The 24324-nt window shown below is 43.7% G+C and overlaps 1 protein-coding gene across 1 annotated transcript in view; it reads left to right on the top strand.

Moving 5' to 3' along the window:
* The window catches only part of LOC139582986 (mannosyl-oligosaccharide 1,2-alpha-mannosidase IA-like), a 172255-nt gene extending 157746 nt beyond the window's left edge, over positions 1 to 14509 (top strand). The window contains exons 8-12 of the mRNA XM_071413551.1: positions 1361 to 1476; positions 3345 to 3564; positions 3992 to 4164; positions 5176 to 5291; positions 11238 to 14509. Coding sequence (XP_071269652.1) covers positions 1361 to 1476; positions 3345 to 3564; positions 3992 to 4164; positions 5176 to 5291; positions 11238 to 11370 — 758 coding nt within the window. The 3' untranslated portion in view covers positions 11371 to 14509. The remainder of the gene's footprint in view (positions 1 to 1360; positions 1477 to 3344; positions 3565 to 3991; positions 4165 to 5175; positions 5292 to 11237) is intronic.
* Positions 14510 to 24324: the final 9815 nt, after the last annotated feature.

The raw sequence follows: 24324 nt of genomic DNA, 5'->3' as shown, positions 1-24324 counted from the left end.
ACTCAAATCATGACTTCAGTGGTCTTCAAGTCGGAGCTTTAGAAAGATGCCAGTTTCCTACTTTGAATTCAGAGTTGGATGAGACGGAGTTTGTGTGTGTGTGTGTGTGTGTGTGTGTGTGTGTGTGTGTGTGTGTGTGTGTGTGTGTGTGTGTGTGTGTGTGTGTGTGTGTGTGTGTGTGTGTGTGTGTGTGTGTGTGTGTGTGTGTGTGTGTGTGTGTGTGTGTGTGTGTGTGTGTGTGTGTGAGACCAACGTCCAATTGTGTAAGTCAATTCCAAAATGCTGACATTTTAATTGATTACAAATTACATGACCCTCCTTCAACCTAGCTTCCTTTCCTGACGAAAACTGGGTGGGAACTGAGCGGTCAGGCGTTTCTGTTACGCTACGATAGATTAACGAGATCCTATCAGTCCAATCAGACTGCAGGGCTGCAAGACAGTGTGATGTCTAAGTCCTCAGTTCGCAGGCAGTTTAATTTGTCCCTGTCCCTTGTCAATCAGATAGAGCCATGATCAGATCCTTGACCTTGTGTTCCCTCTCTGACCTGCTGTTAACCCCTGTGGCATTGACCCCAGTCAGCAAGGAAATACAGTCCTTATGAGGGCAAGGCCACACTCCACTACAAAGTTCTCCTGGAGCTCTGTCCTGTCCCTTTTATTACTGCTGACGTCTAATCTATTTCCCCCAAACAAGGCTTTGGCTGTTAATGACATATACATATGTATGAGGGGGCATGACAATCACTATGATGAACAGCGGCTTGGCTTGACTGAGGCTCTCTCCCAGACCCTGGAGACTCATTCCTCACAGAGAGTGAAGTGGACAGGAGAGCACATCACCCGGCACAGCACGGAGCACAGCCCCACACCTCACTGACTGTCACAGGGACTGTCTCTCTTTTATACCCGGCTGTGGTATCGCTGCTGCTCCCTGCACAGCTCAGTCGGTACGCACACAGTGACCGGGGACGTGCCGGGGGGGACCTGATAAACTCATCAGAATGCCAATCTCCCCCTTGCAGACATCTTCCATACATCAGCCATCAAAGGAGACTAATCCCATTACTCCTGTAGCTTTGTTGGGCTCTGTTTGAAAAGGTGTCCCCGTCCCCTTGGCCAGGCCTATGCCAGACACGTCCCTTTGTCACTGAGGTTCTGAGGCTGAGCAGGTATTAAGGGGCCATCTTCCTGTGTAAACAGCCTCGGGTGCTGAGATGGCCGCCATCATTGGGCCATTCATCATCCCGAGGTGAGGCAGGCCACTGAGGAGGGAGGGCTGCTGCTGGCAAGATGAGATAGGTAAATTAGCCTGGCTCCAGCACGACGCTCAAATCATTCGTGTTGTCTCTGTCCTGTAGATCACGTGTCAGTGGGCGGCCTGGGAGACAGCTTCTACGAGTACCTGCTCAAGGCTTGGCTGATGTCAGACAAGACGGACGAGGAGGGCAAGAAGCTCTACTATGACGCTCTGCAGGTAAACCCTCAAGACACCTTACCTAGCCTACACACCTCTCTTCTCTCCCGTCCTCTCCTTTCCTTTCCTCTCCCCCACTCCCATTCCATCCTCCCCACTCCAGCCTGCTCCTCTTCTCCTACTCTCGTCTCCTCTCCTCATCCTTTCTTCTCTCCTACTGAGATTTAATGGCTACAGTACCAGTGCATTCCGAAGCGCTGACTAAACCTTTTTACGAGGCTCTTTTGACCTCCATTGAAAGTTTATTTTGTCAGCGTGATAACAACAGTTACAGTTCTTAAATGACTGAACAGTCCTAGTCGGAAATCAGTACCAGTTGTGTGGGTTGCTATGTGAAAGCAAAACATGCTACGCCAGGCAGGGGTTATCTCTGAGTGTGAAGTACTAACCACACTCCACAGAAGATGGAGGAGCGAGTAAGTGGGGTTGGAGGAAGCTTTCAGTGGATGGGGGTCAGCCAGACTCAGAGCTCTGTCTGGTGAGATGTGCTCTGAATGCTGCTAGCCAAATTCTCTGTTTCATTAGAGCCACGCCTCCTGTCCTGTTGGAGATAATAACGTTGTTCTCCGTACGGAGGTCCACAAAGACCCAGACTGCTCCAGGATATTACCCTCCCAGCCAGCCTTGTTTCCCCACCACACCTGCCTACCTACCAACCCGCTTGTCTGCCATCCACCTGGGTGAGACACCACAAGCAGGTCACCCACAGCGAGAGGGTCCCTATTGCCACGCCAAGCCATCCTCCATTTGGGTCAGACAGCCTGAGAGGCAGCTGGTTAGGAACAGACTCTGTTCACTTATTAATGGCTCCTTGGCATCCTCGCCTCAGTGCCGGCCCAGCCTACATGCTCTCTATCCCCCCGATGAGAAACGAAGCAGCCAATGCTGAACAAGATGTGCTGCTGCCTGCCTCTGTCCAGGTCTCTTTGTTCTCGAAGCACTAGTAGTCGGAGACAGAGATTGAAGGAAATGGCCTGAGTTTTTTTTCTTTCTTCTCCGCAGAAACAGGCTGGGCTGTTGCTAAACAGGATATATGCTGCCTTTTAAAGAGACCAAAGGAAATGAAATAACCAGTTTAGGAGAATATTAATCGGCTGATTCTCTGTGGCGGAACACGCCAGGCAATGCCCACCCGCATATAGACGGCCCCATTTACGTGATGGGTCACACACTACAAAAGCACAGATCTGAATTATCTTTTAAAAACGTAATTGCTTTCGGGAGATTTGCAATATTACATTTTCTTGGGTTTTCCCTCGGCAGGAGAAAAGCAAACTCAATGAATATGAAAATAAATGTGCCAAATGAAGCGATGAACAACGAGGCGCATCAGAGAATGCACCTGAGATAGTATAGCGTTTGAAGCTGCCGTCGACTCGCTGCACATATTTATTCCCTATGTTAAAAGGCAGGATTTTTACTCTCTCGTCGGTAATGGCCGTGTAATAACCGTGTGTTGTCTGTCAGATGTGATCTTACCGTATTGGACACCTGATGTGTGGCTAGCAGGAGACACAGGCCGTCGTTTTGAATCATTTGTGATCCTCCTGGTGTCGTGTCTTGCCGTGGATGAAACACAGCCCGCCATTCCAGAATGTCTCGGGATAAAGTGGCCCTCCTGTCTACAGTAAAAGCCAGGGACAAATAGGAGCAGCGTTCTGTGTCCACGCCGCCCAAGCAAATACATAATACTGGCCACCAGCTGGGACCCCTGGATTTCAAACAACATCCGTTTTATCAAGGTTAACAATGCTGTTTGGGTGGTATTTATTCATGTTCCACTCCATTTGTAGTGGGAATGGCCCCGGTCTGGGACTGGGGTTGGATAGATGGCTCACCTGTATGCCGTTCTTGTCATTGTCCTCCAGGCCATTGAGACCAGTCTGATGAGGAAGTCCAGCGGTGGACTGACGTACATCGCCGAGTGGAAGGGCGGCCTGCTGGAGCACAAGATGGGTCACCTGACGTGCTTTGCCGGGGGCATGATCGCCCTGGGGGCCGACGGAGCTCCCGAGGACAAGACAGGTCACCAGATGGAGCAGGCCGCAGAGATCGCCCGCACATGCCACGAGTCCTACGCCCGCACCAGTGAGTCTGACTGACCCCCTCATCTGGGGCACACCAGTGTCCCTGTCACCCTCTACAGCAGGGGTAGGCTAAGAAACTCTTCCTCCCAGGTGAGGTGGTGTTAGTTCTGAAGCCCACACAAAAGGAGGTGTAGGACTCAACCACAGCACACACACACACCACTCACTCTTTCTCTCACACACACACACACACACACACCCTACACACTCCTCTTCAGAGCAAGCCAGTGTGAAATGAAAGATTAATGAGCGTTGAGCCTGTTTTCTCTCTGAGGCCAGAGGGGCTGCTGGGTAAGTAGAGCGTAGTGCCAGCCAGGTTAAAATCTTTAGTTATTTTTGATATATTTTTGTTTTGTTCATCACCTTCTCCTAGACCTGGTTGGAGTTTTTCATGATGTTGTCTTCTTCCTTGCTTCCCCCTCTTCCAGCCCTGAAGTTGGGCCCAGAGGGGTTCAGGTTTGACGGCGGCGTGGAGGCCATCGCCACACGGCAGAACGAGAAGTACTTCATCCTGAGGCCTGAGGTCATCGAGACCTACATGTACATGTGGAGGTTCACCCACGACCCCAAGTACAGAGAGTGGGGCTGGGAGGCTGTGCAGGTGAGAACTATACTACCCATCATCCTTCAGAATTATCCCACCACAGTCCTATCTGTCATGTTTGTTTTCATCCTGTCCCTTCCTAGCCTCCACTGAGAAGAGACTCTACCTCTTAGATCTTTGACAGTGAATTTAAAAAAATGTATTTGACCTTTATTTAACTAGGCAAGTCAGTTAAGAACAAATTCTTATTTACAATGAGGGCCTACCCTAACCCGGATGACGCTGGGCCAATTGTGCGCCGCCCTATGGGACTCCCAATCACGGCCGGTTGTGATACAGCCTGGAATCAAACCAGGGTCTGTAGTGACGCCTCTAGCGCTGAGGTGCAGTGCCTAAGACCTCTGCGCCACTCGGGAGCCCAAAAAGTGGAAAGGGCTCTGTACGCCAACAGACTCCTGTTCATTGTGATGTGTAGACTCATTCAGGTCTACGCACCGCTAGTTCTGAGTACAGTAGTCTTTAAAACCTCTGAGACTCTTCCTTCCTCCCCACACTCTCTCTCTCTCCTCTCTCTCTCATTGCTATTCGGCAACAGATCAGAACAGTGGTAATGTTGAATGCTGATTGCTCAGATCCCAGAGTCATGCTGTTGTATCCACTAATGACATGAGATTACCTCTGATGGGCCTTGTGTTAGCCATAAATATGATCTGGAGCCTGCCTGCCTGCCTCTCTGCCTGCCTGCAGATAACTCCTCCTCCTGCCCTCAACCCTCATTCAGAGTGGATGTGTAAACACTGCAGCCCCAGGTCCATCCTCCTCAGCCCCATTTTCTCATATTCATATTGCCTAATGCAGCCTCCTCTCCTCTTCCCCCCCCACCTGCAGGCAGAGCAGCCACACTGAAGGGAAATATGCTGGTTCAACAACAAGCTAGCACCACCGTGCATACCTCTACAACACCCTGCCATAAGAAACAGAGTCAACTCAACACTTTTTCACCCTCCGTTCTCTCCCTCTTCTCCCTCTCTATTTTCTGTTCTCTCTCTCTTTCTTTCTGTGTCTCAGGCTCTGGAGAAGCACTGTCGTGTGGAGGGAGGCTACAGTGGAGTGAGAGACGTCTACGCCTCCAGCCCCAACCATGACGACGTCCAGCAGAGCTTCTACCTGGCAGAGACACTCAAGTAAGACGCTAATACACACACACACACACACACACACATTGAACTTACTCTGCTAAGAGCCATCTGGAGACATAGCATTGACATTTTGGCCTTGCCATTAGAGAGGAATAAAAATCGATCTTGTCAGAAAATCGATCTGTTTTTTTGGCATCCTTGTCATCATACGTCCTCCCCCCAGAACCGTTCCTTGAATAGCTATAGTATTGGATTTGTTTGACAATATAATGGACACATACGTTTAGAAGTAATTGTCCTCCCTATAAGGCCATTATTCTCTCCTGGACAGATCTACCTAAACATAACTGGTACCGTAGAATCTGTTGGGACAAAATGGGATGCGGGGGATAAAGAGAAGCAGTTGTTCAGGTGTTTGGGTTTCTCGTCACTGGGTATTTGGACAAATCATGATTTCGCAGGTGTTCGCATCTTTTGAATTTCGGAAGGGAGGGTACATTCTAAGAGGTTAGAACTCCTCGTTCCAGTTCTGCTCCTCATTTTAGCATCTCTTCATCTCTTCTCTTAATGGGCAATATTTCCACTTTTCATCATCTCCAGCACCAAACCAGTGTCTACATGTGTGACCGACCGGGTCGATTCGGTCTTATATATTAACATTTTTAATTGTTTTTTTTACATTGGATAAAAGTAGATACTTTTCTTTTTTTTTGTAGATAGAGCTAGAAAATTGTATATCATACACAACAGTTGAGGATCAATGGGAAAGTAATTCTGCTTTGAAAGTTGATAAACTTGTAACCTCACTTTTGAGAAAATGGCCCTTGAATGTTTTGGTACACCTACTGGAGAGCTCTTCTTTGTCTACACCCATTCAGCATTGTTCACACCCGCTTAAGCCTTAGTCCCACCCATCTCTTTAAGGATTCACATGTGAGGCCATGTGCTAAACAGAGTGAATACGATAGTGTACTTAACAACCAAAGATTAAGACTAAAGGCTGGTTTACGTCAATCTGCATGTCTGTAGACAGTTGTCGCAGTGACATCATGAACATTTTATTGTCGTCTGACATCAAACTTATCTTTGTCGTTATGAAAAAGTATTAACACAAAAACGACAGGCTGCATGACGTCAGCAGCCTGGTGGTCCAAAATAGCACAACTGGTTTATTTTAACACCAATAAACCTGTCTGTTTAAACATTTATTTAGTATCTGTTTATCTAGAAAAACAGGCAACTAAAAGCAACTTTCTAAACAATGTTTTGGTTTGTTTCTAGCTTATTAGCTAGCTAGCTAACGTTAAGTTAGCTGGCTAGCAAATGAAGACCATATCATATAGCTGACATCTTAACTTGAGCTACTTTGCATTCATTATTACAGGAAAATAAACTCACAACAAGATCCATATTTACAAGTTAATAGCAAGCTAATTACAGAATATAGCTTACGGTTGTGAGTGTGACAAAATAAAAGCAGGACATTCTACTGGAGAATTTTACAACTTGTACACTGTCTCATTGGCCTAACGTTATATCCTAATTTGACTTTGGTGCAGGTCATGTTGTCCTTCACATTACCGTCTCTGGTAAAAACACACTATATCAAATACAATCCACGTTTATTTGTCACATGCACAGGATACAGAAGGTGTAAACAGTATAGTGAAATGATTGCTTGCATAGTGGAGTATTTTGTTTAGACATGTAGTTAGTTAAACAATGAACCATAATCCCAACTCATAACGTTACTACCCTGCATGAATCTGTAGCTAAAGCTAACCAACTAGGTTCAATGTTAGCTAGTTAGATAATATTGGACTATAACTAGAAATGCTAATGGCTCTGAGATACGAATAATATTACTACACAGATCGAACACGCAACTAACTAGCTAACAGTACGCTTTAACTTGCAATGAAAACAACTTTCTGACAAAATTTGAAACGTATAATATGTGAAATGTAGCTAGCTAGACTCTTACCCGTATACATGGATGAATGCTTCTCCCTCTGTCACGGATGCCATGGTTTCCCTTAGTTTGAAGATGTAATCCGGAGACAGCTGTTTTATACAACAGCCTTCTGTGTGTTCTCTTTTTGACTCCCTCGGCATATTTGCAATCAAACGCTAGAATTTTCTAAATTTCTTAGCTATCAAACTCTGCTTCAACCGGGCATTCCACTCATTTCAAAACTCGGTCCTCCAGAAAGTGTAGAGCATTAGCAACACTTTTGCAGTTCTTCGTGATATTGTTAAAAAAAGATTACCTACACATATTGAGTAGCTCATGTTAAAGACAGAAGTGAGCTACATGGCAGACCAATCCAAACTCATTTCTAGGCATGTCCAGCCCACCCATTATCTCAGCCAATCATGGCTAGCGGGAAGGTCCCGGTCTTTGTCTGTGGCTAAACCAACTAGGCTCGTAATTGAACAATTTTATTCGTATTTACAAATGACATACAAGTTTGTTATTAAGGCACCTGAGAGTTCACTTGATCCAGAAGGCATTTCTAACTTTTGATGTTTTAACTTGATATATTTTTCAACAAAACTTAGAAGTGCGCCGTTTTCACATATGTAGACACTAGTATTGTGCTGGAGGTAATTAAAATTTGGTTGAAAAAGTGGTGGAGTTGCCCTTTAACACGTATGGATCCAAAACTTGATCGAGCAGCTGACTATTTCCGTGAGACTTTAGTTCTGGGTTAACCGAGATTAGGCCATATAGAAGGCCATATAGAAGAGCATTGTCTATATTCAGGCAATGTTTTCCTGGTAGAGTCACACCTACATTTTGTTTCATGACACCATGACATCAAAAACCTGCTCTAGTATTTCATCACACCCTAAAAAACAAGACACGTCTCTGTGTTCTCTGACAGCTTCCTGACATTCAGTTTGTTTGAACACTTCAAAACAGATCAGAAGTAGAATGTCTTTCCCCCAATGAGCACTCACTTCACCTCTGTCTGTGCTGTGCCTGCTGGCCTCTGAGGAGAAACAACTGACGTCCTGTGTGTATTGTCTTGTCACGGCCAGCTCAGACAGACAGGCTTCTGCTAGCACAGTGTGCAGTGTACTACAGGGACCTCAGCAGTCTTCTCCGAGATAGCAGCAGTCACACACAGAGACAGATAAGAGGAGGCAGATTGCTTTTACCGAGCCCTTATACCCTCTCTCGCTCTCTGAAACTGAAAATCTCTCTCTCCTTGTTCACTATTGATAATAGCGCAATGCCTGGGAGGTTAGACGGACCATATAATGTGGGTCCAGTGAGATAGGCTCATTGTAACGTATCTCTTACCGGCGTATAGATGGGTCTCTCTGTCTATTGTCCAGTCTAATCCTGGTCTGAGAGAGATTTAACCCCCCTCCCTCTATGGTTTCTATGGCGTATCAGTGGTGTTGTTTTGCTCCCCTTTTGTGGGAGCCTTGTCAAAGCACTCTGGTGTGAACTTATAAAGAGGTCACAGGTTCTTTGTCCCTGCTCTGTGTCCCCACACTGCTCTGCTCTGGGGGCTAGGGGCTGTAAGGACAGCCACGTCAGAATGACTGACAGATAACACCAAGCTGCACGCATGAGAGAGGGAGAGAAGGAAATGGAAAGAGAGGTAGGAAGATGGAGAGCGAGAGAGCTGGAAAGAGGTAGAGACCTGGGGGAGACAGGACAAATATACAGGTTCAAGGTTGGGCGAGAAAGGATCCAAGAGAGGTAAGTGAGGACGTCTTGCTGTAACAGTTAACAACCACAGCAGCAACAGCAGTAAATAACTCTGTGGCACTTAGATTTTGGTGTTATTTTTCCTTTTTTTGCCCAAACCCCCAAACACCTGGGCTAATCTGCCTCTCTGACTGATGCTTATATGAAATGCTGTGTGAGTCCCGCCACCTAATAGAGCTGTTAAACTTCTCTAGCATTTCATTTAATGGTGTTGGAAAGTGCTGCAATTTTGCGAATAGGGTCTCTCCAAATGCCAGGCCTCCCCAAATGACTCGTTTACTAATGCTTGCAAAATCCATCTTTTAGGCTCTGGCTCTCCCTTTCTCCCTTCTTTCTTCCTGAATCCCATTTCTCTCCTCCCTCTCTCCATCTCTCTCCTCCTTCTCTCCATCTCTCTTCTCCCTCTCTCCATCTCTCGCTCTCAGCCTCCTGGCCAGGGTTCTTCTGCCTTTGCGTAAGGTCAAATTAGCAGTAATGACTCAATGTAAAGCTGTATGTCTGGCTGTTTGCCTTACTTGGCTCGTCACACTAGCGACTCCTTGTGGTGGGCCGGGCGCCTGCAGGCTGACATCCGGTCGTCAGTTGAACGGTGTTTCCTCCGACACATTGGTGCGGCTGGCTTCCGGGTTAAGCGGGCGGGTGTTAAGAAGCGCGGTTTTGCGGGTCATGTTTCGGAGGATGCATGACTAGCCCTTCACCTCACCGAGCCTGTTGGGAAGTTGCAGCCATGAGACAAGATTGTAATTGTGGAGAAAAAGGGGGTAAAATACAACAACAACAAAATAAAAATACAATAAAGAACGATGCTGTGCTGCTATGACTTAATGAGTTATTTGTGTCTTACTCCACATTCCTAGTGTAGTGAAATGAGGCTTTGAGTTCTGAGAATCACTTGGGTTCTGGTGCGAGGGGAATTTGACTGTTGACCAGCAGTGTGTCATTAGTGACTGAAGTACTCAATTTTCTTTCTTTTTTTTCTTTTTTTAAACAACTAATTGACTGATGTCAGTTAATTATTTGAATTCAAGTTAGTTAGTTTTTTTCTCTGAGCTCAATACGCACATTGCACAGTTTCTCTAGAGATAAATCAGATCCAGCCTGAACTGTGCGTTGTAGTAGGGAGTTGTAGTTTCTACATAGTTTATGCGCTAAACTAATTCAATATTGGCCTGTATTCTACATAGTTTAGCGCATAAAACGTGGTAATTAACTGCAATGGCCATAATCCATTGCGCATCTACGGAAGAGGCACAAGAATGCGCAATCATGAGGTGATATCGAGAGCAGCTGTTGCTTCGCGGTATCTCTACCTGAACATACATGATCTAAGTGATTGATAGTTGGTATTCAGCAGTCATAAAAGTATGCCTTATTTACTTTGAATAACTACAAAAATAGTGACTTTTGTCGGACAGCACATGCAGCAGCTCTGTAGAGATGAGATGATGACTTGGAATAAAAACATAGTCACCAAATAAAACAAATGTAATATACACAACATCTGAAATATTTTATTAAAGTGAATAAATGATGTGATAAGCAGTAATGGGCTGTCATCACCATCATGGGATTTTTATTAGCTGTGTTACAGCATTCAACCCACATGATTTTTAATAATGGAACCGAAACCCAACAGATCTAAAAAAAAAAAAAAAAAAAAAAAAGCACTAATCGCTCAGACTACTCTGCTTCTCCCTCTCACTCTGGAAATGGAGTGGCGCCCGCAAGGTTACCGTGGCTATGCAGGGCGTGGCGTCATCCAACCCCTGTCCGTTTTATAGTCTGTAAATTTTAACGAGTGTCACATCTGCACCTGATTAAGGACTTTTAGGGTATAGGCCCACCTGCAATCCAACCGCTGCTGCTGGGCTCAACTTTTTTGATTTGCGACTTCACGCCGAGCGCAATAGCTTTTGGCAGGCGGCAGGAAACATAAATTGTTTCGAGTCTTGTCATTTTAATTTATTTATCATTCTACATTGTTGGCTTGGCTCACCCCAAGCTTGGCAGGGAAAATATTGGCATGGGAGAGTTGCTGAACGGTTTGTTCCCTGAGTTGGTTTTGGGATTTGTTTCAGTGAGACCGTTCCACTGGTTTCTCTGACACTCTCAGACATCTAGTGGATGTTCTCTCAGACTGATGCACTCATGGACATCAACTAGGAGTGGAGGTTGTTGATGTAAATATCTGGGTTCTCGTAAGGCCTCGTGTTGATCAGAAATTAGTGTTTGAACTAAATTGAGTCTCGCTCTCCTTCCCTCAGATATCTGTTCCTGCTGTTCTCTGATGACGACCATCTTCCCTTTGAGCACTGGGTGTTCAACACAGAGGCCCACCCCCTCCCTGTCATCAAGAAGGAGATGACAGACACAGACAAGCCCAACCAGCTGGAGTAGAGTGGACCACCCCCTGACCTGACCCCACCCATCTCGGAACTCCTCTAACCCCTCCCTCTCTGAGCAGTGGGCGGAGCTGTCTATTTTACTCCTCCCCCACTGTGGGTGGAGCTCACCCAGGCAGGCCACTCCCCTGGTAGACTGGACTCGCTCCTGTTTTTGAGTCCATGATCAGACCAGATGGAACCGGACCGGGCTGCCTGCCTCTCCTGACCCAGACTGCCCTCTACTGGGGACTGGGAACCACCACTCAGAACCACCTCGTCCATGAGTGCTTGTCTTGTCATCGTGTAGAGATAACAATCAGTCTGCATGCTGCCCTCCCCTCCCAGTGCTGTAGAGGCTGTAGGATTTACCCTCCTCTGTGAGGAGAACAGGACACCACTACCCTGTAAGATTCACCATCACTCAAAAAAAGCCATACTGATTTGAATACAGCTTTATCATTTTCTTTCTGTCCATGTATTTTGGGTATGTGATTGTGGGTGTGACTGAAAACAGATTTTATGTCAATCAACATATTATCGGATTTGGGTTGTTCTTATGGTAAATATGATTTTAGTCGCACTTAAACAATGGACCATTTAGGTGGATTTCTGTTAAAGACCCAGAGCTTGATTATCACCTGCTCTATAGCTGAAATCCAGTCAAAATAGTGCCTTTCAGTCTGAAATAGTCTATCGAATAAGCAGTTCAGGCAAATTGCAACTTTTATTTATACAGGTAGTCTGGTAGTTAGCAGACAGTCCAGGTGGCATTGGCTGAAGGTTTTATCACCTTTACCACACTGCCATCTAGTTTTGGACAACCAGTACTACAACAGTTCAGTCCTCCAGTCATTTGAGTGTAGCAGGTAGGTTTATAAAGGGGATGAAGTCACAGGGGAAAAGACCTGCACTGAGGACAACCTCTCAGTTAATGAAGTGGACACATTTACCGTTTAGCTTGGTCCCTTCTTCCTGAAATATGAAACGTGTGGGGAAAGTAGAGTTCATCCCTTCTATCAACATGTCATCAATTCATTCAGCCTAGTCAGTTTGTCAGAGCTCACTTTATTTCCCAACCCCCAACATGTTCCTTTGTTCTTAAATTGACAAAGTTGATGTGTGTTTTAGTTTTTTCTTTATTAGAGGTGGTAAAGACAATGATTTCCATGTGATGTAAAATAGTTGCTATGCTGCTAATTTATTCCGTAGTACATTGGAAGGAAGGTTTGGGATCAGGCCCCTAGGTGGCACTGTGGAGAGCGAGGGCACTGTGTTGTGGATTATTTGGGAGTTGGAGACCAGGGCAGAGTCAGACCAAGAACTTGGTAGTGAATCATATGGAACGAATGCATCGTATGAATGAATGTACCATCAAATGTGATGTTTAAGATTATTTTGCCTTTGTTGTTCTTAATTTGTTGATTTGTTTGTTGATTCCTTTCTTCTGGAAAGCACAAAATGCTGAAGGAATGTGTCGTGGTACCCATCAGAAGAATCTGTTAGTCAGTTCAGGAGAATAAGAGGAGGCACAAGAGGAGTTGTTTAGGTGTGTTGACATGCAATGAGAAGGTTCTCTGTTCACTACACTGGATGAAATCCACTCACATATGAACATGTAAACATGCTGAATACTGTGTAGGGAAAAGAGGACAAATAGATTGAAAGGGTCACATATCATACATAGACATTCACACTACACACACTCATGACCATGGAAGTTTATGGACACTCAGACATGGGCGTTCAGTTGACCGCAGGATCAATCTGACCTCCCTCCGTTGTCTCATCATAATGAGAGTTCGAGAGAAGAGTGTGTTTGTATGAAACCTTAGTCAAAAGGTTCTGTTCTTCTGCAGTGTACTTTTACAGACAGGGGGCGCTGATGTTCCTAAAATGGCTCCGCATACATCTTATTGGGAAATAGATGGGGTATGATCAAGAGGCCTTCATCTTTTTTGAAGTAATATTCTGACCCTAGAAAATAGACCAGAGGTTTAAGAAGCCTCACTGATATCAGCCACCTGCTGGAGCTACACTCCTCCAGACTTCCAGAAACGCCAGCAGGGCAATCTCTGCTTTCTCTACTGTTCTTTATAAAGGCAAAGTCAAAGTAATCCCTGTTCACCTTACTGGAGGAAGCAATATTAATGAGGGAAACTGTGATGTCCATATACGTTGAGATCCCCCTCCACCTAGTTAATTATGGCAGCCATTCAGGCTCAAGGGAAGAGAGTATCACTCACTATACACTGTAGATATGACACTGCTGCATTCACCGTCTCTGAGAGCCTAAAAGGCGCTGCGTAGTCAATTCGGCTTCTGCATTGGCCGTGCAGCATTTACAGTGATACAGCCTCTGCAGAAGTCAGGGCATTCATACTTTGTGAGCTTTGCAGAGCAGTGCAGAGCTGTTGTCAAGGAAGTGAGTTTGTGTTTATACAGAACCTCCCGCCTTCACCTACCGTCAACCAATCATGTCAATGCGGAGCTATACAGAGCCTTCCGCATTGTTACACAATTTGAGAGGCTCACAGCGATGCGGTACGGAGTTCAATTTGGCCTCTGAGTGCCTCCAGAGGCTCCGCAATTGCGTCACACCATCCATACGGCGCCTCAGACCACGTTGTCAGATCAAGCATAAATTGTCTCTAAGTGTCTCCTGACTGTTGCAGCTTTCGGGAGCAGAAGGGATGACTCGTAGGAATACTGAAAAACATAAAAGTCGCTGTAAAATGAAAACATGACGCATTTATTTTCCTCTTTCTTTCATTATGCAGACTAGAAGACGTGCTGTTCATTTCCAATTGACTTTGTGGTTGAATATTGTGTTGACGATCTCTCGCATTACAATGCCTTTTATTTGTGAATCTCTTGTTAATGGTTTCGTGAAACAACCTCAGAAATGTAAACTGTACAATATTGCTGATAATCATTCCATTGCACATAGTTTATTTGGGTTAATATGTTATTTTAATTTTGTGGGAAATTGTTATGTTGGTTTTTGTTTCTTTCTTATTAAAATGTAAATATTCCATTCTACATTTATATAAATCTTATGAACGTATGGATGAAATTATGTTAATGAGCAGCAAAAATTTTCATAAACTATATTTGTTACACTTCTATTGTGAATAAAACAATCTTTTAATAGATAGCCTTTTTGGTGTTTTCATTCTAAAATGTAATCTTGACATCAATGATTAGTCCTCCAATGGGTCAAATGTGTCTGATAATCAGAGGCTGTACAGGGCTCTCACCACTATGTTTTATCAGCGCTGTAAGAGAGAGGATACCAAACCACTTCCAAGTGAAGCTGTATGTATAGCTATTATCCACTAGGTGGCAGAAGACTATCAAAACATTGTGATGTATTGCTCCTCTTTCAACTCTGCTTTCTTTGTCTTGACCTTCAGACATGCTTATTGCATGTAGTTGTATGCGTCGTTAATCAATCAAATGTATTTATAACGCCCTTTTTACATCTGCAGTCGTCACAAAGTGTTTATACAGAAACCCAGCCTAAAACCACCAATCAATCAATCAAATGTATTTATAAAGCCCTTTTTACGTCAGCCGATTTTACAAAGTGCTATACAGAAACCCAGCCTAAAACCCCAAACAGCAAGCAATGTAAATGTAGAAGCACGGTGGCTTGGAAAAACTCCCTAGAAAGGCAGAAACCTAGGAAGAAACCAGGCTCTGAGGGGTTGGCCAGTCCTCTTCTGGCTGTGCCGAATGGAGATTACAACAGTACATGGCCAAGATGTTCAAACGTTCATAGATGACCAGCAGGGTCAAGCAATGCAGCTGTAGAAGCACAGTGGCTAGGAAAAACCTAAAGAGGAATCAGTCTCTGAGGCATTTCATGAGCTGAAATAAAAGATCCCAGAAAAAGCTTATTTCTCTCAAATTTTGGGCACACATTTTTTACATCCCTGTTAATGAGCATTTCTCCTTTGCCAAGATAATCCATCCACCTGACAGGTGTGGCATATCAAGAAGCTGATTAAACAGCATGATCATTACACAGGTGCACCTTGTGTTTGGGACAATAAAAGGCCACACAATTCTGTCACACAATACAAGGCCACAGATGTCTCAAGTTTTGAGGGAGTGTGCAATTGGCATGATGACAGCAGGGATGTCCAACAGAGCTGTTGCCAGAGAATTGAATGTTAATTTCTATACCATAAGCTGCCTTTTAGAGAATTTGGCAATCCCTCAACCGCAGACCACGTGTAACCGTGCCATCCCAGGCCCTCCACATCCGGCTTCTTCACCTGTGGGATCGTCTGAGACCAGCCACCCGGACAGCTGATGAAACAGGAGTATTTATGTCTGTAATAAAGCCCTTTTGTGGGGCAAAACTCATTCTGATTGGCTAGGCCTGGCTCCCAAGTGGGTGGGCCCCTGACCAGTCATGTGAAATACATAGATTATGGCCTAATGAATTCATTTAAATTGACTGATTTCTTTATATGAACTGTAACTCGGTAACATTTTTGAAATTGTTGCATGTTGCGTTTTATATTTTGGTTCAGTATATATCCCTTAATGCTTATGGTGTGCAATTATGCAATGGAAATGCAACTTGTTCAGTGAATTATAGATAGTGGTTTTATTGACAGATTAGAGATGTATGCTATTTCTAAGATGTCTCCTATAGCCACTTGATGAATTGAAGTCCATCTAAAGCTAGGTATTGTACTGTACAGTATACAGAAGCTGAAAGTGTGAACTACAGTTGTGAACTAAGAACACAGGGTGGCAGCACAACCCAGCAATACACACTAATAAGGATGAAGGATTTTGTCTGTTGCCAGTTGAGGCAGTAATGCACAGGCCTCTAATAAGACACTGACACTTACTTTTCACAGGTATCCCTGAAAAGAGTTATCTTCTTCCTGTATTCTTTCCCCTTATATTATCTTCCTCACTCATCCATAGTCACAGCTTCCCAGGGAGATGCATGCATGCAGGGCCGGCCCTAGCTATTTGGGGGCCCTAAGGGAGATTTGGAAATTTTGCAAATTTTTCCATGGGGATGACAGAAAGATTTGAAGTTTCAAAGCAAGCTTTCAAAACAATATTCCTGCAATTCTAAACATTTTGCCAAGTCTTATGCCATGTTAAAGGAGAAGTTTTATTTTTTACAACCAAATCTCTATTTTTGTTGTAAATGAAATGTTATAGAAGGGTCCAGACACCTTTTTTGCCAACCTTTATTCGTAGCGTTATATTTCATTTTGTTAAGACTCGAGCGATACCTCTCGGTCCATTCTACAGGTAACTGCCAAAATAAAGGAAAGACTTGAGAAAATGCTAGGTTAAAAAATACAAGGTTAAGACAACGTAATAAAAAAAATGTATGGGACCAGCGCCATTGATAATTACTAGCGCCGTTGCTAACTAGCAATACTGGTCCCATGAATTGCAAAGAGTTATGGGGATATTAGAAACACATTGTTTTAACCTTTTAATCTTCAACCTAGAGTCCTAGTTGTTAGCTAGCTGGCTAGATATTTGCTGTCTTTTTTCTGGCATTAGCTTAAAATGCAATTTTTTTCACCAACCTTATGATCTGCTTCAGGCTACTAGGCACTTCTACCTAGGCAGTTTAGCTACAACACTAGAGCTGGTACCATGGTTGATTCAGAGCGGTAGAACCTCAGCATTATTATGATACCATTGTCTTAACCTTCCCATCTTCAACCTAGAGTAAATTAGTGACTGTCACTAACTAGGGTTGAATGGCGGGAATCCAGTTACAGAGATTTACCGGGATTTATCGTCCAAAACCACTCCCTTTTCCCTTTTACCGGTAAATTATAATACATTATTTATATGAACAGCATGGCGTGAAATGGACCTGTTCAATTATATGCGATGTCTAAATATGGTTTCTCTATGGCTTCTACCTGATGAATCAACGCTCAGGGTGGGGACAGACAGCCCATCTCAGTATAGAGCGCAGTTCACAATACATGTAGACCTACAATATCATCTCATCATGGTAACTTTTTTTCTTGTGACAGGTAGGCCTACATTTGCTGCAGCATAGCCTATGCTACAGTAATATAAATACAGAACTCGCGTCTAATTCACCCATCTTCGTCTGGCTTTTGGAGTCACCTTGTTTTTTAAATGTAAAGATAATAATTTTTTTAATTGTAAAGATGATATTTTTTTATTTTATTGCAACTGTAGAGTTTTAAAACAGCCTATCACTCATATCTTTGCTTTAAATCAGTGCACGTGTGAGAACTCACTCGCAGTCTTTCTCTCCATCTACTCCATTCAAACTGCATCCAAAATAGATCATCCTGTTCTAGATTGATATATAGCCCTACACAGTGCCTTCGGAAAGTATTCAGACCCCTTGACTTTTAGGGAAAGGGGGATACCTAGTCAGTTGTACAACTGAATGCATTCAACTGAAATGTGTCTTCCGCATTTAACCCAACCCCTCTGAATCAGAGAGGTGTGGGGGGGTTGCCATAATTGACATCCACGTCTTCGGCGTCACGGGAACAGCAACTGCCTTGCTCAGGAGCAGAACGACATATTTTTACCTTGTCAGCTCGGGGATTCGATCCAGCAAACTTTCAGTTACTGGCCCAAAGCTCTAACCACTAGGCTACCTGCCACATTTTGTTAGGTTACAGCCTTATTCTAAAATTGATGAAATAGTTTTTTTTCCTCATCAATCTACACACAATACCCCATAATGACAAAGCAAAAATAGGTTTTTAGACATTTTTGGAATATCAATGGAAATATCAAATACGGAAATATCACATTTAGATAATTATTCAGACCCTTTACTCAGTACTTTGTTGAAGCCCCTTTGGCAATAATTACAGCCTCGAGTCTTCTTGGGTATGACGCTACAAACTTGGCACACCTGTATTTGCTGAGTTTCTCCCATTCTTCTCTGCACATCCCCTCAAGCTCTGTCAGGTTGGATGGGGAGCATTGCTGCACAGTTATTTTCAGATGTTAGATCAGGTTCAAGTCCGAGCTCTGGTTGCGCCACTCAAGGACATTCAGAGACTTGTCCCCGAAGCCACTCCTGCGTTGTCTTGGCTGTGTGCTTAGGGTTGTTTTCCTGTTGGAAGGTGAACCTTCGCCCCAGTCTAAGGTCCTGAGCGCTCTGGAGCAGGTTTTCATCAAGGATCTCTCTGTACATTGCTCCGTTCATCTGCCTCGATCCTAACTAGTCTCCCAGTCCCTGCCACTGAAAACACCCCCACAGCATGTTGCCTCACCACCATGCTTCACCGTAGGGATGGTGCCAGGTTTCCTCCAGATGTGACACTTGGCATTCAGGCCAAAGAGTTTAATCTTGGATTCATCAGACCAGAGAATCTTGTTTCTCATGGTTTGAGAGTCTTTAGGTGCCTCCAACTCCAAGCGGGCTGTCATGTGCCTTTTACTGAGGAGTGGATTCCGTTTGGTCACTCTACAACAAATGCCTGATTGGTGGAGTGCTGCAGAGATGGTTGTCCGTCGGGAATGTTCTCCCATCTCAACAGAGGAACTCTAGAGCTTTGTCAGAGTGACCATCGGGCTCTTGGTCACCTCCCTGACCAAGGCTCTTCTCCCCCGATTGCTCAGTTTGGCCGGGCGGCCAGCTCTAGAAAGAGTCTTGGTGGTTCCAAATTTCTTCCATTTAAGAATGATGAAGGTCTTGGGGACCTTCAATGCTGCATAAATGTTTTGGTACCCTTCCCCAGATCTGTGCCTCGACACAATCCTGTCTTGGAGCTCTACGGACAATTCCTTCAACCTCATGGCTTGGTTTTTGCTCTGACATTCACTGTCAACTGTGGGACCTTATATAGCCTTTCCAAATCATGTCCAATCAATTGAATTTACCACAGGTGGACCCCAATCAATGGAAACAGGATTCACTTGATCTCAATTTCGAGTCTCATAGCAAAGGGTCTGAATACTTATGTAAATAAGGTATTTCTGTTTTGTTTTTTTAATACATTTGCAAAAATTTCTAAAAACCTGTTTTTGCTTTGTCATTATGGGGTATTGTGTGTAGATTTCTGAGGATTAAAAAAAATGTAATCCATTTTAGAATAAGGCTGTAAAGTAACAAACTGTGGAAGAAGTTAAGGGGTCTGAATACTTTTCTGAAGGCACTGTATATAGATGTCCTAGCCTACCTCTTTCAGGTAATAAATTAAATACAGTATTATCCTTATATTTAGCTAATTAATGATGGGTAATGCATAATAAGCATCTAACTTATAGCCTCTGTCTCTTGCGCAATACACAAGCACCTGTGCTCCGCTGGCCTCTCCTTAAAAAACGCTACTTAGATCTTGGAGTCCAATGCAGGAAAAGCTAGACTAGAGTAGCTTGCTGGACATTTTTTTGCATTTCTGTTCCCAATAGACTATTCAAAATGGGACGCACGCTCTTTTTTGCTGAATGTTAAATACAGCAGCCAATAGAACTCACGGGTAGTTTGAAAGAAGAGTGAATGCGCGATGGCGGTAGGTTATAGTAGTTATTTATTCAGACCTATAACCATTCAATCTTCGTGAAGAGAAGTCAAAGCTTCCTGTGTCTAATTCTAACATTATGAAATGTATATGTGGGTCAGCCTACTAATTATACAAATAGACCCTATTATATTTAAACATGTAAATTAAATTCCCTAGCCTATACTTGTAACTTTGTAGGCCCCATGTGTTGCACCAGAATCACATGTTCTCTTCTGCTTTATCATGGTTTGAACGATGTGCGTAATTCCAATCCATATAATACAGTATAACACAATACAGTACAGTAATACAGTTCACACTCAAAAAGATTAGCCTACTAGAGCTAGTTTCCTTTATTTACCAAGAGAGCATAGGCTATAGCTAGCTACATCTATGGCCTTTTATGTTTTTCTGTCGTGCGTAATGTGCAGTAGCTTATATCATTTACAGTATGTATTCGATAATGGCACAATCATTTGGGCTCTTTTGGGGCTTGGGCTCATAAAATGGTGTCAATGTAAGGCTTATAAAATGTATTTAATATATGGCTCATCAGGGTCAGGTAGCATCAGGTTTGAATGTTCATGCTGATCAAAGCTGTAATAAAATCCAGACATATGTTTTATAATGCTTCTGAATGACACTTCCTTTCCAATACATATCAAGGATCTTATTCTGGTGACATCATCATCGATGCTTGGCTGTTGTTTGACAAATAAAAATAATCTTGCTCTTAAATCCATAATAATCTCATCATGTAGGCTATACATGCGCTCTAGCCAACAGCTCACAGATACAGTACTGTATCTGTGCTCTGCATGCTGTTGGCTAGAGCGCACTTGCCAAAACCGAAGTGGTTATACTCCTTATACAATGCAACATTTTTTGTGAGGAAACCATCAGTAGAGTTGAAAATACTATGGAAATGCATTTAACTTGTATATTTTATTTATGGGATTTTAACCTGCTAACGGTGTTAAATTTTTTACTGTGTCATCATGCACATTCTTTTATCTGCAACAAGTCAATTTGATGGAAACATCTCTGGTGGGAAAATGCACATGTTGTTTTCATGCAGATGTTTGAATATTCGCATGAAAATCTGTCGCCAATTGGATGGAAACCATTCTAGTGGCTGAACTAACAAGAGATAAACTGCGAATTCACAACCAAATTTCGAAATTCCACCTCATCTATTCTACTATTCGAACGCTCAACAGTAAACTGGGATCCCGACTGAGTTCCTAAAAAAAGAATGCCGGTGGTTGAGGGCCCTGAGCGACCGCGTATGTCCTGTATGTATGTCCATAGTGGCAGCTGGCCAGGTTCCATAGTGTCCCATAGTCCCAGGTCACTGTGGTGACGCGTTTCCCTGTCTCCTCACCCTTTCCCAGCCCATTATCATCACTGTCGTTATTCAACCCCCCGTAGCCACACACACTTTCAGCCAGCAGTACACATGCACACAGGGCTGCTATGCATCAGTGTGATGCAGCTCCGTGGGTAATGTTCTAATTTGAGAGCCACAGCTGTTGAAGCGACAGGGATTGCAGGCATTAGAGGGGATTAACCGTCATCCAGCAAAACTACGGCTGATATCTTGGAAAAGCAGCATTTTAGGCCTGATATGGGCAATCCAATGATTAGGAAAACAACCTAAGTAAGAGACACGTCAGACATTTGATGCTAGGCTGGTGTTTCAATTCACGCCAGTGCTTGACTAGATGTTTAATTTGTATTGTTTATTTTTACTAATTGATGTTAAGTGATACTTTTTTTATGGTGTCCAGTTCTCCTTTTCCAGATACCCATCCACTTTCTCTCCTCTGTGGTCTATAACGGTCTCTGTTCTACAGATCAAAGCCACCAAGGAAGTCTTCAACTGTCCTTTATTTTCTCCATGTTCTGAATATTGTTTAAATAAAAATGCAATAAACTGCTTGTAATGAAATGGCTACCCCGCGAGACACACAGTATATCAACTGCTGAATGTGGATTTTATTTGCTAAATTAAATCCCAATCGCTTTTTTGAAGAGTCACATCATTTTCATGGGGTTAGAATTACTTGATGTTTACATAATGCGTTTGTCCTTTATGGAAATCAGCATGGAGCTTATTCTGGGTGTGTCAGGTTACAGCCCGTGACATGTCCCGCTGAGTCTGGGATGAAGCAGAGGAGACCTCCATGTGACCTTCCCAATCGAGGAGAGACTGGGAAGGAGTGGGGCAGACCAGGGAGGGAGGTTGTGTTTTGAGCAGTGTGACATACTCTCTCTCTCTCTGGGGTGCTGTGAGAGGCTCAGCTCGCAATCTCTCAATTCAAATTCAATTCAATTAAGGGCTTTATTGGCATGGGAAACATATGTTTACATTGCCAAAGCAAGTGAAATAGATAATAAACAATAAAGAATTTACAGTAAACATTATACTTCCAAAAGTTCCAAAATAACAAAGACATTGCAAATGTCATATTATGTATATATACAATATTGTAATGATGTGCAAATAGCTAAAGTACAAAAGGGAAAATAAATAAACATAAAAATAGGTTGTATTTACAGTGGTGTTTGTTCTTCACTGGTTGCCCTTTTCTTGTGGCAACAGGTCACAAATCTTGCTGTTGTGATTACTCTGTGGTATTTCACCCAATAGATATGGGAGTTTATCAAAATTGGATTTGTACTTGAATTCTTTGTGGGTCTGTGTAATCTGAGGGAAATATGTGTCTCTAATATGGTCTTTCATTTGGCTGGAGGTTAGGAAGTGCAGCTCAGTTTCCACCTCATTTTGTGGGAAGAGTGCACATAGCCTGTCTTCTTTTGAGAGCCAGGTCTGCCTTCGGCACCTTTCTCAATAGCAAGGCTATGCTCACTGAGTCTGTACCTAGTCAAAGATTTCCTTAATTTTGGGTCAGTCACAGTGGTCAGGTATTCTGCCACTATGTACTCTCTGTTCAGGGCCAAATAGCATTCTAGTTTGCGCTGTTTTTTTGTAAATTCTTTCCAATGTGTCAAGTAATTATCTTTTGTTTTCTCATGATTTGGTTGGGTCTAATTGTGTTGCTGTCCTGGGGCTCTGTGGGGTGTGTTTGTGTTTGTGAACAGAGCCCCAGGACCAGCTTGCTTAGGGGGCTGTTCTCCAGGTTCATCTCTCTGTAGGTGATGTCTTTGTTATGGAAGGTTTGGGAATTGCTTCCTTTTAGGTGGTTGTAGAATTTAATGGCTCTTTTCTTGATTCTGATAATTAGCGGGTATCGGACTAATTCTGCTCTGCATGCATTATTTGGTGTTTTACGTTGTACACTGAGGATATTTTTGCAGAATTCTGCATGCAGTCTCTCAATTTGGTGTTTGTCCTGTTTTGTGAATTCTCTCTCTCTCTCTGAGGTTCTGTGAGAGGCTCATCTCACTCACTCTCTCTCTCTCTCTCTCTGAGGTGCTTTAAGAGGCCCAGCTCTCGCTCTCGCTCTCGCTCTTTCTGAGGTGCTGTGAGAGGCTTGGCTCACACCATGACACACCAAAGAGTGCTAATGGAGTTTGGCCGATTATTGTGACGACGTGGGGGAAATTAAGAGATTATGCACATTGAGATCAGATGTGGCTCCTGACTCCTGCTGCCTGGCAGGCAGCTCTGATGTAGGGAGGGGATACAGTGTGAAGTAACGGTCCATGTCTTATTAGAGGTCTGTGCATTACTGCCTCTCTGTATATGTCTATGAATGTTATAGTTGTCATCTTCTTCCTGTATTCTGTCTCCTTATATATTCTTCCACACTCATCCATAGTCACATCTTCCCAGGGAGATGAATGGCTCCATAGTGCCCTGTAGTCCCAGGTCACCATGGTGACACATGTGACACAACATCCTCACCCTTTCCAGGTCCATTATCATCACTGTCGTTATTCAAACCCCCTGTGGTCACACACACACACACTCAACCAGCAAGACACATACACACCTGCACAGACACACCATCCATCCTACACAGCATCCTGGGTAATAAAACATTCCAGGGCTCTTTCTAGCTGTTTTAGCTTCAGCACCCTTCTGAACTGTTCCCCCATGCTATAGAGAAGATAGAATAGTAAATGGGATTGTCCAAGGGATCCAAATGAGGAATAAACCGGGAACAGACAGATGAGAAGTAGATCTTGGTGCCAGATAAAGTAAATGCCTATTTATGTCTTAATATTTGATGACTGTTCTGGCATAAGTTGTCAATGTGCTGAGAAATGAGAGGCTGGGAGAGTTTATGTTTTATTAATCAAGGACCAAAGAAGCACATTTTGCTGGGTGCTGTTTGGAGAACAACTTTCATTTGACCGTTGGCTGTTTCGGGCCCAATCAATTATTGAAGTGATGTTTTAATTGGAGGGGCTCAGTCTGCCGCTCTATCAAAGGCCATCAATCAGCAATGACCTTGTCCACGGTGACAAGGGGCCATAGACAGGGTGCCTCGCAATCT

The sequence above is a fragment of the Salvelinus alpinus genome, chromosome 8 (assembly GCF_045679555.1).
Source record: "Salvelinus alpinus chromosome 8, SLU_Salpinus.1, whole genome shotgun sequence".
Taxonomy (NCBI): domain Eukaryota; kingdom Metazoa; phylum Chordata; class Actinopteri; order Salmoniformes; family Salmonidae; genus Salvelinus; species Salvelinus alpinus.
The sequence above is the reverse complement of the archived record's forward strand: the minus strand, read 5'-3'. Positions and strand labels throughout refer to the sequence as shown.